The sequence below is a fragment of the Schistocerca americana genome, chromosome 2, assembly GCF_021461395.2.
Source record: "Schistocerca americana isolate TAMUIC-IGC-003095 chromosome 2, iqSchAmer2.1, whole genome shotgun sequence".
Lineage (NCBI taxonomy): Eukaryota > Metazoa > Arthropoda > Insecta > Orthoptera > Acrididae > Schistocerca > Schistocerca americana.
This window is the reverse complement of record NC_060120.1, coordinates 201,050,857-201,067,598: the sequence shown is the minus strand read 5'-3', so window position 1 is coordinate 201,067,598 and position 16,742 is coordinate 201,050,857. Positions and strand designations below refer to the sequence as shown.

Below are 16,742 nucleotides of genomic sequence, written 5' to 3'. Positions count from 1 at the left end.
GCTTTCAAATAACTTCACTTGGAGCGCAATTTGTTTTAGACCAACGTTGGCTTGCAAAAACTTTCAAGGTTCAGGATAAAAAATATCACACTGTGGGTCAGTGCCCTCCCTAGCAAATGAAAACGCAAAGCTGCTACAGCTGGGAGATGAAGGACTGGAGAATCATCGAAGACGTTGCTTTGTAGTAGGAGTAAGGCGCTATGTACTGAACTTTCAACTAATGTTTCGCGAAAACAATGAGTAAATTTTTTTGACACACTGTTTAAGTTCCAATAAATGTTGCTCCTACGACAAACGAAAGTTAATAAAACGAAGGAATGTGAGTGAATTTGAGGAAATGAGATGAAATAATGACACTGTTATAAATTTAAAAGTGTTTTATTTTTCATTTTAACATCTAAAGAGGTCGAACCATTGTTCACAACATTTTATACTTTTGCAGAGGCAGAATTGTACGTCGGCGAAGCCACGGGCAAAATGCTACTTTTTTAATAAAGTACTGTAATTAGTGTACGTATGGTAATAACATACTGAAATTAGTGTAAGTACGGTAAACCCCTCCTCTAGAAAAGTTGTGTCTTCTTTATTGTATTAAAACTACAGATCACTGTGAAAGAAATTACACAATTAACCTACGTATCAAATTTATAAAAATATTTAATGCTGTGGTTTTCTCGCCACAGCTACCATAGAAATGTAATGGTAGAAGACCGTTATCTGTCCTGACTTTTCGTCCTTTTCTTTTGTCAGCATCTTCACTTTGTAGCAGTCCTCTAAAAAATCATCAATGTACGATTCCTTTTCGTCGTCTGGAATGCGACTGACGAACGCGTTCACAGATTTCACTGCACCTGAAACAAGAGAATTACAGCTCTTAATGATCTGATATCCAGCCTGTTTTTCCAGGACTTACGATTATATTTAAAATCAGATTCCTTGCAGAACTGATTTGAAGTCTCACAGCAATTACGTAACTGAACTCTGATGTCAGAGAATGTCAGGAGAGGCCCATAAATGGCTGTCTGAACTACAGAAAGGAAATAATGAACAAAGTACTCAACTGTTACCGCAGCCCTCATATAAAATGAGAAATGTGGAAGAGAAAGTGAAGCACTTGTTACAATGGGAAGCCTCTACAGAATACGACAAAGTAAAGATTGAGAGGTTTCCTGAGAGTACAAGGGAAGATAATGGAATATAGAAGAAGTTGAAAGATTGATCTGAGTTGGGGGACGAGACCAGACAGCGAGGTCATCGGTCTCATCAGATTAGCGAAGGATGGGGAAGGAAGTCGGCCATGCCCTTTCAAAGGAACCATCCCGGAATTTGCCTGGAGCGATTTAGGGAAATCACGGAAAACCTACATCAGGATGGCCGGACGCAGGACTGAACCGTCGTCCTCCCGAATGCGATATGAAATCTGAGCAGCTGGTACTGGAAGTAAAAATCTGTACAGAACTCATGCCAGAAATATCACTAACAAAAATTCAAAGGTGTTTTGTATAGAAGAAATTTAGAGACAATTAGATTTTAAGGAGGCATTTTGTTAAACTATACTCACATGAGAGCAACTTCTTCCTGCTGAAATAAATGAAACTAAATACAAGGGCTGGAGCTGGACCTAACATTTAACCATGAATTGCACAACAATCCATTCGTGAGGTACTACCATCAATCTAAAAAGACTGAAAATTTACCAAACCGAGATAAAATGTGGTTGCTGATAGTTGTACTTTTACTATTCCTTTCCCAGTCATCTGCTGTATTTCTAGTTTTTCAGACGGTTAGTGCAACTTACGCCAATCAAATTTTCACATCTGTTTTACAGGCGACAGAAGATCTAATATTCTTCCCACAAGCCATTAATACAGTAATGTTTCTTCATTTCTCATTGCATCAACAGTTTTCCACGAATATTAATTTATATGGCCACAATTTTTAACTCTGTCTTGGAACATTATTCAGTTTTGTCGAATTTAAAGGGTCTTTCTGAAAAACTGCAGAGTTGAATTTACGCTCTATTGTCTTCGTGGTTCCTTGAATTCCGGTACTTTTCGTTTTGTGTGCTGGTTCTGAAGTCTGGCAGAACAACGCCTAGCAGCTATTTCCCATCATCATTGGGCAATTTACCTCTGGTCTCTTGTATAGAAATCTCATGTTTCTCACTTCCCAAGAAACTTTGATTGGCATTTCAAAATGAATAAATACGAAAAAGTGGCTGTTATTGTTTCAGTCATGTGTTCTATATTTTCACATATTTTACCATTGACTCCTAATTTTTGAACCCTATTTGCGTTAATTCCTTTTCGTAACTTCTGTAGCTTAGAGAAATTTCTTTCTGAATAAATTTTAGTGTTTTTATGTTAGCAACAAATTTGGTTTTCTCTATAGTGGTTCTCAAACCTCGTTTTAATATTTCAGGCATTTTTATTTGGTTAGCAGTGAACTGCTTTTACATCTATAGGATGTACACATTATTAATTTAGTTTCGGCTGTTACAATCAATACCTCACATTCAGCACGACTTCGCATTCCTGGCAGAAGATATTTTGATGTCAGATGTTTATCACCGTTGTTCCTCACTACTTTCCAATTCTAGTTCTTAGATGTCTTAGAGTTATGATGACAAAGCCCTGTAGGATTACATTGAAGATGTAAACAAGTTTCTCAGCTGCTGTAACTATCTGATGAACGTCATCCCAATCTACTGTCTTGAAACTCTGTCAATTTTCTGAGCTGTGCTTATGATTCTTGCATATAGTAGCGTTCCTGTATTAACTGTAAGTAACTACTAGGTTACGAAACAGAGATGATACAAACCATTTATAATTGCTTTTGTAAGTAAAGTGGCAAGCAGATGAATATAAATAAAAGATGCATCACGTTTTGCTTCAAGAAGATTAAATCAGATTCTGAAACCACTTTCTACAACGTACAACCCCATTTGCACTAACAAGGATTTCTATTAAAACTTGAAATAATATTTACTCAAACCACAATCAGTAGCGGTCGTTTTCACTTTCTGCAAATACTAATGTGTATTGATTTATTTGATATCTCCTCAAGTGTCACAATGTGAGGATATTGTGCAACCAGCACGAGGTCCCTGAACCAACAACAGAAGGGAAATTCTTATGAGAAGTCTTTTCTTGTCAGAAGACTTGTGGATATCGTAATGCAGATCTATATCACAGACTATGAACAAGATAGGTATGAGAGCAATACAAGAATGAAATATTACCATGTGAAGTCTACCGTTTTTAGGTTCTCTACTAGAGCATTTTATTCATAACGCTGACGTTTCATACTGAAGCCTTTGTGGATGTCATTTGTAGCTGTTGCTCCAAGCCAAACCAGAACTACCAATTCCATCCTGGCAGTTTACGAAATGCTTCAGACTGCAAATTTACAACACATCCGTTACAAATGTTAACTCTACAGCTGTGTAACCTTTACATCATTGCAATTTCTAGATCCCATCTTCCCAGTTGCATCAAGGTGGAGCAATTTCTAATGAGTTGTTGATTCATTCAGTTGTCAGATTTACGAACCATAAACGAAGCGACATGAATTCACTGCCTACCATATTATAACAGTGCTTTTGAGAAAAGCACCCACATTAAAAAACGTTCACAAGGAAGGACACGTTCATTAGATGCTACTCACCTCTGGTTTCAGAATCAGAATGAAATACGTAAGTTCGAGGCTCCGCCTTGACTATCACTGGTTCAAATCCCTCTTCAATCAACATGTTACGAAGATCACAGGCAGGATCCTTCGAATTCTGATATGGAGTAATGTATTTGTCGAAATCCTAAAATTACAAATCATAATACATTTTACTGATAATTATTTTAGAACAAATTCATGCAGTAGAGCAGAAAAAACACAAGAAACAAAGTGGGCTGGCGCAGATCTGTCAGGCCCCAGAAACTTCCAGCAGCTCATGACACTATACTAATTATTTCAAATAAATAGATTTAAGGGAATGGTCACCACACATTGATAAGCCTATGCCGATAAAACTTTTCATGTACATTGCTCTATAAAATTTCAGGCATTGTAACAGAATAAGCTAGCTGACACTAGCATTTATCTCAAAACCTGCTGAATGACTCATATAGAAAGTGATTATATATCCTGTGATCATTCACAATAAACAAATGAAGAAAGTAAACGTGAACTGTTCAGGCACCATGTACTTTAAATTTTATGTAATTTAGTTATACGAGTCTTGTCCAGGAAGTAAGTTCCGATCGGTCGTGAAATGGACACCACAATGAAAACCCGTTGAAGCTTTGCACAGATGTGTTTGGCAGTGTCTCTAGTATGACCGTCGACTGCATCAAGATGGTCTTTTCATTTCTGAGCGCGCTATGAGCGAGTAAAGGTGCCTAGAACATGGCTGTCTCCTGCCAAGGAGGAGGGCCCGCTGAGAGGCTTCGCCTTAATGAATGCAGCCCGCCTAACACAACTGCCACGCACTTCCTTCATGACAATTCTCAGCCGCACTCTGCAAGGGCAGTGAAGACGCTCCTGCAGCCTTTTCGATGGGAAGTGTTCGATCACCCACAACACAGCCCTAATTGTCTCGTCGTGAGTATCATGAAACGCTGGATACGAAGAAACCACTTGGGCGCAGGCTACGCGCTATAGACCAGCACAGAGAATTATCGGGAAGCACAGGTGGCTGCCTTCTATGACAATGGTGTTGGAAATTCGGTATAACGCTCCAACAAATTATGTCAGAGCAGTGAATATGTAGGGAAGTATCTGGAAAGTGCAGCTAACTCTTGCAAATAAAATGTTTGATTTTCACTGTGGTTTCCATTTAGCGACCGATCGGAACTTACTTTCTGGACAACTCTAGTATATGAAAAAATTGTGTATATTGCCTAATTGCATGGAAATTCTCATTTAAAAATAACAGCATTTAATTTTTTGTCATGAAATTACATAGTGAATTTTTATAACAAAATCGTTTCATTTAAATTTCTTCTACAATATGATACTCATCAGTTATACAGATTTTTATTTGTACATTTATTTCATCTGGCAAGATTTGGAACTTCAGTTGCTCTCTACAGTGTAACCAAACTTCCTAAGTTAGTACAAATTATAATAATTATAATAATAATAATAGTAATATATAGTAATGAAACATGGAATTCAAGAAATGTCATGTATGGGTCAATGGAAGAAAAAGATAAAAAAAGATTTAGTGGTGAGTAAAGATATATCCAACGCGCTGGACGTATCTCGTCTGGTACTGCAGTTGTGGAATAATGATAGGTATCTGGTATGTGAGGTGAGATACTGAGAAGACCAGTGACTAAGGAACCCATGAAGTAAGTGTGTTATGTGAAAATTACGCCACCTATTACGTGAATCTAACGTAACTGAATGTAGAAAGGACGGATATGACCAAAGAAGCAAATTTTGCACACCTGTCTTACGCAAGCATTCATCCCAGCTTGCGTCATCAGTAGTTTTAGTTATTTGTGCCATTTTGAACTACATCACAGTAGTTCAGATTTGGTACGACAAAACAGTTGACTAATATTAGTTTCATTTAAGGTGAAATAACTTTTCTAAATCTGGATTACATTTAGGCACGAAAGGAATTTCTGTTCATATCCTTCCGCATTTGGAATTTTCTTAAGCGCAATAAGGCAACCACGCCCTAACCATTATGGAACACCCAATCCTGTAACCGTCACCTCATTCGTACTTCACTGTTGGCACCACACACGTCGACAACCCACACCCTTCCATCGGATTGGTGTGCATACAGAGTTTTACATTACTTTGAATCACTCGTTTCCAGCCATCCAGTACATAGTGACGTTGCTCTTTACGCCACCTCAAGCATTGTTCAGGCAATGACTTCAGAGGTGTGTGGCTTGTGTGGAGCTGCTCGACCATTGTGTCCAGTTCTCTTTTTCATTCGTAAGTCACTGTGTTAGCTGGACTGATGGTAGTATTTTAGAGCCGACAAGTGATTACTGTCGTTTTCATCAGATTTTTTACAGTCACCCTCCGCAATGCTCAAAACTCCTGTCTTTCGGTATTTAACGTCTGCCTGGTTTAGCTGTGGTTGTTCGTTCATGTTTCCACTTCGCAATCACATCACCAACAGTAGACTTTAGCAGCTTCAGAATTGCTGAAATGTCCCAGATTTATTACTCAGGTGACACCTCATGACTATTCCACGTCCGACGTCACTGAGCTCTCCTGCCCGACGCTCTGTGGTGCTGCTCCTTCTCTATTGACAACACAGTAACCCCCCATTCCCTCCTTTCACAGTGGCGGGTCCGCCTCGCGTGACCTCTACCGATGAGTTCCGCATTACATAGGGCTGTTCGGATACTTTTGACTAGATATTATGTCACAGACGGTTCGTTCGCACACCGGCGTGGAGACTGTCCTGCGCCGCAGTTACCCGCCTGCCGGAAGGCACACAGAGTTCGATAGTTGCTGAGGTACACACTCTTCAGGGGGCGACCAGAGTTAGCTGGCCGCTGTGACGGAGCGATTCTAGGCGCTTCAGTCCGGAACCACGTGGCTGCTACGGTCGCAGGTTCGTATCCTGCCTCGGGCATGGAGGTTTGTGATATCCTTAGGTTTGTTAGGTTTAAGTAGTTCTTAGTCTACGGAACTGATGACCTCAGATGTTAAGTCCTCTAGTGCTTACAGTCATTTTTGATCGACCAGAGTTAGGGTTGTCACGATCGTCTGTAGGCTGCGGGGACCGACCGACAGACACACAGACAGACAAATTTCGAAGGAGGAGTGGATACGGAGTAGTTTCAACAATACGGGATAATCGAGTCCCCTCTAAGTGTGTCGTAAGATGCAATTGGGATATTGCAGAGTAAAACGTTTAACTACAATTAATTGTAAGATTCAGAAACAAGTGATTACTATAATTCTACGATGCTGCCAGAAGATGGAAGTATAAATCAAGTTGTGATAAACGAAGCCACTTACACCTGTTGAGCACTGAAACAATTTAATTAGACAATAACAGTGACAAAAATCAAAAATTTGGTTTTAAAAAGGTAGATTGAGGTAATTATTTCGAGCATAGAATATCTATAGCAACCAGACTGACACATGAAGATACGAGTACATAAAAAACGAAGAAAATAAGTAGTAACAACGAACTAAAGTAGTTCTTGAAACAAAAAATATAATGAACAAAAGACGGAAGTGTTAGTGTGTATTGTGAGATTCCACTTCATGTCTTTCAGTTGAGATATGTGTGTTTTTGATCCTTCACTTTCTACTTTCTTTAGTGTGATCCTGCAGTCATATCACACACTGTTTATACTAATTTCTGATATGGTGACCTTCAACAACTTCTCTTTCGTGTGTGAGATCTTTCCTGACATTGGTTTCAGTCTTCGCGATTTTTCTCTTCTGGCTGAATATTTCCCTTCATTCCCGGTAGGAAGCAAATGTAATTATACCCCTGTGTTTCGTGGCACTAGGTCCTCTGCGTCCAACACGCTGGCTTCTGTCGATGTCAGTAATGTTAACCTGTTTGTCGCGAGCGATAGTGATTAAAAGGTCATCAGTGTTCTACCGATAGGTTTCATCCACTATGAACAGGCCCGAGTTGCTTCTCTAGTAGTTCGTCGGCGATCAAACGAAGCATAATTCCTACATTGACACTTTTTTGTTTGTTTCGTATTCCGGCAGGGACTTCCTTAGAGATCATATTTTGACACGTAATTACTTCCGTCAGACCCGGTGACGAATTCTACTCGTACAATGAGATCTACACCGTCATCTATGTGAGATCTACCGTGTCGTGAATGTGCAACGCTGAACTTACCTGGGACCGAGCCAGCTCCCAGATGTCTGGAATAAAGGACTTACACCCTCGATGCTGCGGCCTGTTGGTTTTTCTCATTACAATTCGTTGCCACTCGTGATACCCAACAGAAGAAATTACAGCGAAGCAAATAGAATTTCTATCCTACGTTACCATCTTAGTTCTCTACCGTACTACTCTAGAACACTATCATTATTGTTAAAAACTCTCGAACCAAAGGCACACATGCAGCGGTCACCATCGCACAGGTTGTACGAAGGAGAAGTAAATTTTTTTATTTAGACGAAGAAACGATTTCCTACAGTTATTACTACTTCTGTTTGTCACCAAAGAATGACAGTAAATATCTATAACCCTAGGCTATCGTTTCCAAGCCTGTGGTCCACGAACCCCCTGGGGGTTCGTAAAATATTTAAAGGTGTTCGTCAAAACACTTTTTCATAAGGTCAGGTTTCGAAGTTAGACCCAGTACTGTTTCCTTAGCGTCTGCAGCACTGTTATTATTATTATTATTATTATTATTATTATTATTTTAAAATTAAATTAACTCTGTATTCCTCCTTGTCACACATATGTAACATCGGGAATTTTTCACATTATTTCCACAATAAATTAACATTTACCGGGAATGCTTGACTTACAGTTATGTAACAACGTTAGGAACGTATTTGATTTCACTACAATGGAAATTTAGTCTGCCAGCTTCTTGATGTTCTAACAATACTAACAACAGTACCACAATCCCGCTGAGGAACGCTCACATGGCGGTCAGGCCCTTGATTTTCAACAATAGCCCACTAATTCCTTCCTTGTGTCAAGTGCAGCAAGTCGTCAGTTGTGTATCATAATCGTTCCCATTCACATTCAAATGGATAAACTTGAAGTTCTAAAGGGAAACATGGTTTAACAAAATCGCAAGTTAGTGCTGTGACAGCTTGTGATTCAGCTACTAGAGACGCGTGTCAGTCCGAAAAAACTGAACTGTATGTAACGAAAAAGAGCAGTGATAATTGCATTAGGTTTGGATTTTCGTATAGAAGTGACAAGGACTGTCTGTGACCACAGAATGCCGTTTGTAGAGATATGCTTGTTAACAGTAGTCTGAACCTTTCCCACTTAAAAGCCATTTAGAAACTGATCACTCCACCCACGTAAACAACATTTTTTTTATAATTTTTCATTTTCTCTTACAAGAAAAGCTGTTGTTGTTGTTGTTGTTGTTGTTGTTGTCTTCAGTCCTGAGACTGGTTGGATGCAGCTCTCCATGCTACTCTATCCTGTGCGAGCTTCTTCATCTCCCAGTACTTACTGCAACCTACATCCTTCTGAATCTGCTTAGTGTATTCATCTCTTGGTCCCCCTTTACTATTTTTACCCTCCACGCTGCCCTCCAACGCTAAATTTGTGATCCTTTGATGCCTCAGAACATGTCCTACCAACCGATCCCTTCTTCTTGTCAAGTTTTGCCACAAACTTCTCTTCTCCCCAATTCTATTCAATACCTCCTCATTAGTTATGTGATCCACCCATCTAATGTTCAGAATTCTTCCGTAGCACCACATTTCGAAGGGTTCTATTCTCTTCTTGTCCAAAGTATTTATCGTCCATGTTTCACTTCCATACATGGCTACACTCCATACAAATACTTTCAGAAACGACTTCCTGACACTTAAATCTATAGTCGATGTTAACAAATTTCTCGTCTTCAGAAACACTTTCCTTGCCATTGCCAGTCTACATATTATATCCTCTCTACTTCGACCATCATCAGTTATTTTGCTCCCCAATAGCAAAACTCCTTCACTACATCAAGTGTCTCGTTTTGTAATCTAATTCCCTCAGCATCACCCGACTTAACTCGACTACATTCCATGATCCTCGTTTTGCTTTTGTTGATGTTCATCTTATATCCTCCTTTCAAGACACTGTCCATTCCGTTCAACTGCTCTTCCAAGTCCTTTGCTGTCTCTGACAGAATTACAATGTCATCGGCGAACCTCAAAGTTCTTTCTTCTCCATGGATTTTAATACCTACTCCGAATTTTTCTTTTGTTTCCTTTACTGCTTGCTCAATCTACAGATTGAATAACATCGGGGACAGGCTACAACCCTGTCTCACTCCCTTCCCAACCGCTGCTTCCCTTTCATGCCCCTCGACTCATAACTGCCATCTGGTTAGCTACCGAGTGGAAAATGATTTAACTACTTGTGTATCCGCTGCAAACGGTGACGATGGAAATGCTCTTGAAGCGTCTTATTGCGTTAGCTACAGAACTGTTAAAATTACAAAATCTCATTCAATATCTTAAGTTTAGTGCGGGCATGTATCAATGATGTAGTGTAGTGCATGCTTGGAGAACCTTTCACAAACGAAGTCAATATGGTACCACTATCGGATAATACGGTCAACCGCCACATTAAAAGCATGTTAAGTTATGTCGAAAACGAAATTCTGGAAACAGTTCGTGCCAATCCTTTTGGGATTCAACTTGATGAATCGACGGAGGTCGCCAATTTGTTACGTGTCGGCCGTTATATTGATGGGAAGTGTAGCAGAGGAGCTACTATGTTGCAGACCCTTAAAAGAGAGAACGATGAGATGATATATATGTAAATGAACATCGAATACTTTCGCGAAAATTCAATAGACTCGACTAGCTGTGTATGTATTGGTTCAGATGGTGCGACATCTATGACAGTGTGGTATGCTGGGTTTGTCGCCAAAGTGAAATCGGTAGCGCCGAACGCTTCTTGGACACATTATTGCGTTCATAGACAGACTCTTGTTTCTAAACACGTTCTCGATGGACTCAAACCTGTGCTGGACGACGCAGTGAAAATAATTTTATTAAGGCTTGTGCTACAGATTCCGTCATTCTTGCAGTGCTTTTTGAGGAAATAGGAAGCATTTATAAGTGTTTATTGACTCACACTGAGGTCGGGTGGCTAACTCGAGGTAAAACTCTTTCTAGACTGTATGAGCTTAAAGAAGGAAGTTCACGTTTTTCTCACAAAGCAAAGTGCATGGAAGATGAAATCTGGTTTCAGATTTAGCTTATTTGGCAAACATTTTCTCAAAAATTAACAGTTTAAACTTATTTCTCCGGGGGCCAAAGGTAATTGTTTATAGTGTGCAAGACCCTATCGAATCAGTCTTTAAAAAACTCAATTTTTGGTAGACGTTCTTCAACAGGAATCATACCGAGTGCTTTGATACCCTCCTCGACTTCCTGCTGGAAAACTATCTTTCTTTTGACGAAAATGTCAAGAATATAGTTAAAGAACATTTCAAGGGACTTTGAGAAACTTTCAGAGAACTGCTATGTCCAAAAATAACAACTGGATTAGCAATTCCCTCGAAGAGTCAACTGTTCGCAGCCCATGGTCTAGTGCTGCCTCTGAATCACTGGGTCCCGGGTTCGATGCGCAGCAGGGTTTGGGATTTTCTCTGCCCGGGGACTGTTTGTATTATCATCATCATTCGCGACAGTGGCTAGATTGGATATTGTAAAGATTAGGACTTTATAACCTACATCTACATCTACATGATTACTCTGCAATTCACATTTTAGTGCTTGGCAGAGGGTTCATCGAACCACAATCACACTATGTGTCTACCATTCCACTCCCGAACAGCGCGCGGAAAAAACAATCACCTAAATCTTTCTGTTCGAGCTCTGATTTCTCTTATTTTATTTTGATGATCATTCCTACCCATGTAGGTTGGGTTCAACAAAATATTTTCGCATTCGGAAGAGAAAGTTGGTGACTGAAATTTCGTAAATAGATCTCGCCGCGACGAAAAACGTCTTTGCTTTAATGACTTCCATCCCAACCCGCGTATCATATCTGCCACACTCTCTCCCCTATTACGTGATAATACAAAACGAGCTGCCCTTTTTTGCACCCTTTCGATGTCCTCCGTCAATCCCACCTGGTAAGGATCCCACACCGCGCAGCAATATTCTAACAGAGGACGAACGAGTGTAGTGTAAGCTGTCTCTTTAGTGGACTTGTTGCATCTTCTAAGTGTCCTGCCAATGAAACGCAACCTTTGGCTCGCCTTCCCCACAATATTATCTATGTGGTCTTTCCAACTGAAGTTGTTCGTAATTTTAACACCCAGGTACTTAGTTCAATTGACAGCCTTGCTAATTGCACTATTTATCGAGTAATCGAATTCAAACGCATTTCTTTTGGAACTCATGTGGATCACCTCACACTTTTCGTTATTTAGCGTCAACTGTCGCTTTAGCGGCACAGTCGTCGGTAACAGTACCATCGGCACTGCGCAGCGAAGGTACTGACTGCGTCTTGGCGCTTGTGTACTTTACATACGACCAGAATTTCTTCGGATTTTCTACCAAATTTCGAGACAACGTTTCGTTGTGGAACCTATTAAAGGCATCTCGCATTGAAGCCCGTGCCAAATTTTGCGCGTCTGTAAAATTTAGCCAATCTTCGGGATTTCGCGTTCTTCTGAAATTTGCATGCTTTTTCCGTTGCCTTTGCAATAGCGTTCGGACCTTTTTTGTGTACCGTGGGGGATCCGTTCCATCTCTTACCAGTTTATGAGGTATGAATCTCCCAATTGCTGTTGCTACTATGTCTTTGAATTTGAGGCACATCTCGTCTACATTTGCATAGTCAGATCGGAAGAAATGGAGATTGTTACTTAGGAAGGCTTCTAGTGACACACTATCCGCTTTTCTAAATAAAATTATTTTGCGTTTGTGACTGGTGGATTTGGAAGAAACGGTATTGAGCCTAGCTACAACGACCTTGTGATCATTAATCCCTGTATCAGTCATGATGCTCTCTATTAGCTCTGCATTGTTTGTGGCTAAGAGGTCAAGTGAGTTCTCGCAACCATTTACAATTCGCGTGGGTTCGTGGACTAACTGCTCGAAATAAATTTCGGAGAAAGCATTTAGGACAATCTCGGAACATTGTTTTCTGCCTACCACCGGTTTTGAACAAGTATTTTTCCCAACATATCGAGGGAAGGTTGAAGTCCCCACCAACTACAACCGTGTGAGAGGGGTATTTATTTGTTACGAAACTCAAATTTTCTCTGAACTGTTCAGCAACTACATCATCGGAGTCTGGGGGTCGGTATAAGGAGCCAATTACTAACTTAGTTCGGCTGTTAAGTATAGCCTCCACACATACCAATTCGCACGGAGTATCTACTTCGACTTCACTACAAGATAAACCACTACTGACAGACACAAACACTCCACCACCACTTCTGCCTAATCTATCTTTCCTGAACACCGTTTGAGACTTCGTAAAAATTTCTGCTGAACTTATTTCAGGCTTTAGCCAGCTTTCTGTACCTATAACCGATTTCAGCTTCTATGCTTTCTATTAGAGCTTGAAGCTCAGGGACTTTCCCAGCACAACTACAACAATTTACAACTACAATTCCGACTGTTCCCTGTTCCAGCACGTCCTGTATTTGCCATGCACCCTTTGAGATTGCAGCCCACCCCGTACTTTCCCGAGGCCTTCTAACCTAAAAAAAACCCCAGTCCACGCCACACAGCCTCCGCTACCCGTGTAGCCGCCAGCTGAGTGTAGTGAACTCCTGACCTATTCAGCAGAACCCGAAACCCCACCACCCTATGGCGCAAGTCAAGGAATTTGCAGCCAACACGGTCGCAAAACCGTCTGAGCCTCTGATTCACACCCTCCACCCGGCTCTGCACCGAAGGTCCGCAGTCGTTTATGTCAACGATGCTGCAGATGGTGAGCTCTGCCTTCACCTGGTAAGCAAGACCAGCAGCCTTCACCCAATCAGATTGCCGCTGGAATCCAGAGAGACTTTCCTCAGATCCAAAGCGACATACGTCGTTAGTGCCGACATGTGCCACCACCTGCAGCTGGCTGCACCCTGTGCTCTTCATGGCATCCGGAAGGACCCTTTCCATATCAGGAACGACTCCACCCGGAATGCACACGGAGTGCACACTGGATTTCTTCCCCTCCTTAGCCGCCATATCCCTAAGGGGCCCCATTACGCGCCTAACATTGGAGCTCCCAACTACCAATAAGCCCACCCTCTGCGATTGCCCCACAAACCAAACATCGTCACTGAAGAGTCATCAATTTTAGCGTAAATGAAAACGAGCGTTTTATTTAAATTTCCACAGATTTTCAGTTACAGAAAATTTATAAGTCTTGTCATTAATTGGTTTTCCGTTAAGTTTAAATGAGTTATGAGTGTTAGCGAATAAAGGCATAACGGATTTATTAACCTTTTCATCCACATATTTGTGCGAAAAGTCGCTTTCTTCGTACCCCTATTTAAAAAATAAATACAGAAACAGACTTCGTGCTGAAAGTGATTTGAGGCTTTATTTAACATCTGTGGTTCCTGACTTCAAGGCTCTTTGCCATGCAAAGCAGGCGCAACATTCTCACTGAATTCCAAGGAAGCGGTGAGTAATTTCAATGAAAACTTGTATTTAAGCATTGCAACTAGGTCCGCATGTTGTGCAACTTTTAAGCCGTAAGTAGAGTAACTTTAGGTTTGAATCATTAAGGATTAAGTTAATTTAATGTTATAAAACGTTTTGCTTGGAATTAAATTTTATGCATGTCTGCTGTATGTTATATTTAAAAGCCAGTTGTTCACCCAACTCAGACCGTTGTATAAGGGATCGCGACTCTAAAAGGGTTAGGAACCGCTGCCCTAGGCTGTTCTGTGCTGTGCTGTGTTGTGCTGTGCTTTGCTGGTCAGCCAATACAATTAACCACACGAAAATCAGAGGATTTGCGTCCTAACGAAGGGAAGTGGTTTGATATCAGTAGCTTAAATTTTACTGACAAAGAATGCGACGTCAACCTTACCTTCATATACTTACTCCACCGGGAGTTCTTTGCCATGTATCGGTAGACGTCGAACATCGTACAATAAGCCTTCAGAGTAAACACCGCTTCACCACCCGGTGCCAGAAGTTTGTATATATTATGGAGGGCCCGCCTGCAAAAATTGCACGTCAAAGTGTAAGGTGTTTTTGTAAAACAATTAACAAAATTCACAGTAAATATTTAGCTGAGTGATTTCTCTGGTTTTCTCGGCGCGACTGTAACTCTGTACGAGGGTGTTCAGCATAGTTGTTTCTATTTATCTGCACGATATTTTGACGACTGATTTAACCTTTTTCACCTGTTTCGAAATGTTCTAGGGGGGCAGAAAATGGAAATGACTCCGGTGAGCACCCGAAGGTACGCCCTCAATGAACCCAAGTGTTGAGGCAACATAATATGAGAGTACCTCAAATCTTAAAACTTGAAACTCCTAGCAACTTCATCGAGGAGAATATTATATTAGGCAAATAAGCTGAGCGGAAATAAATATTTTTCTGAGAACATCGAAATGCAACCTTACAAAACAATAATGGATCACAAATTCAGAATAACCCAATTTTGTTAACAGAACCTGTAAACCTCGTCCATTTTCTTTCGGTTTGATAGAACAGTTCCATTCTGCAGTCTTCAGTGGTTTTTCATAAATCAAGGAAACGAACTAAAATGCCATTACCTCGTAAAAAAGAAAAACTCATATGAAAGTCGGCTAAGCTGTCAATACAGTACTATTTATAACTAAGTTCGACGACTAACGCCCACTACGAAGTTTGATGGTTTTCTTTCCACAGACAGCACTGACATTCCATGTAGCGCTCAGCAGACCTAGAGGATATGTTGATATTTTAGAACTGGGGAAACGAAAGAGTGCCTGCTAGTGGAATGTATAGTGCAGACTGCTGTTCATTGCAGAATGCTAGGGAAATGCAATCAAGTTTACAAAAGCAGTTGCTTAAAATACTCTTGTGAGCCATCCTAGAACATTGTTCATCTGCATGGGACTAATACCAAATAGGACTAGAAGGGGATACTGAATGGATAAATACTCAGAAAGAATAGTTGTCTGACCCTCCGGTGAACATCACAGAGATGCTAAAAAAAAAATCTGCCAGACGCTTGAAGACAGACGGACATTATGACGTAAAACCTATTAAAAGTTTCAAGAATCATGCTACAACATTCCACGTATCGCTCCCATAGGGATCACAAAGATTAGTGTATGCACACAGAGGTTCTGAAGTAAGCTTTAATCCCGCTCTCCATACATAAATAGAAGAGCAAGCTACCAAACTGTTACAATGGGACTTACTCTCTGCCACGCAACTCAGTGATTTGCACAATATGGATGCAGATGTACAAAAATATCCACCAGTGAATGTCAATTGTATGACGATATTAATTATAATTTTCAGACTGAATTTCTTTCAACCTCATCAGCATTTATAAGAGAAACGTAGACCTACACTTAGAACTTCCCCTTGGGTATTAGGTATTTTCTTGTAACTCGGAACATTATCCGGAACTGATTTAAGAAACACTTACAGGTTGATATAAATTTTTGGCGTTAATTTTATACGATTAATTTACTGTTTAATATTGTAAAACTGACGGCAGCGGTGTAGAAACAGATACAAAATCACCAATTAAATTTCTAGTAAAGAAAGAACACTTAGGCATTAAATAAAATACAATGACATCAAGGCGGTGCTCGTATACCGCGACAGTGCATAAGAATATCGGTGCAAATATGGCCGAGGTGAAGTCTGTTTCGTCATTAGAGTTGCTGCTTGTTTTAATTCCAGGAGAAGCAAGTAGGGTGACAGTGAGAGAACCAGCACAAAGAGTACTGATATAGCACATAGCAGTGATATGCACATCTGTATGTGGAATTCTGATACCGTTATCAGGTGTTATAGTACACAGATTTCCGACATGTGGCTTTTACCACCACTTACATCCATCGAATTCTGCGATTACGATATTGCGATACTTCAGCTGCCTTATAGGCACGTCTGTTTCCGATATTCTG

The 16,742-nt window shown here is 40.5% G+C and overlaps 1 protein-coding gene across 2 annotated transcripts in view; it reads right to left on the bottom strand.

Moving 5' to 3' along the window:
- Positions 1 to 362: 362 nt before the first annotated feature.
- Positions 363 to 16,742, bottom strand: part of LOC124596048 (juvenile hormone acid O-methyltransferase-like) — an 80,347-nt gene continuing 63,967 nt past the window's right edge. For both annotated transcript variants that reach the window (XM_047135021.1, XM_047135022.1), the window contains exons 4-6: positions 14,696 to 14,828; positions 3,667 to 3,814; positions 363 to 851 (exon numbers count right to left, since the gene is read on the bottom strand). In XM_047135021.1, coding sequence (XP_046990977.1) covers positions 658 to 851; positions 3,667 to 3,814; positions 14,696 to 14,828 — 475 coding nt within the window. In that variant the 3' untranslated portion in view covers positions 363 to 657. The remainder of the gene's footprint in view (positions 852 to 3,666; positions 3,815 to 14,695; positions 14,829 to 16,742) is intronic.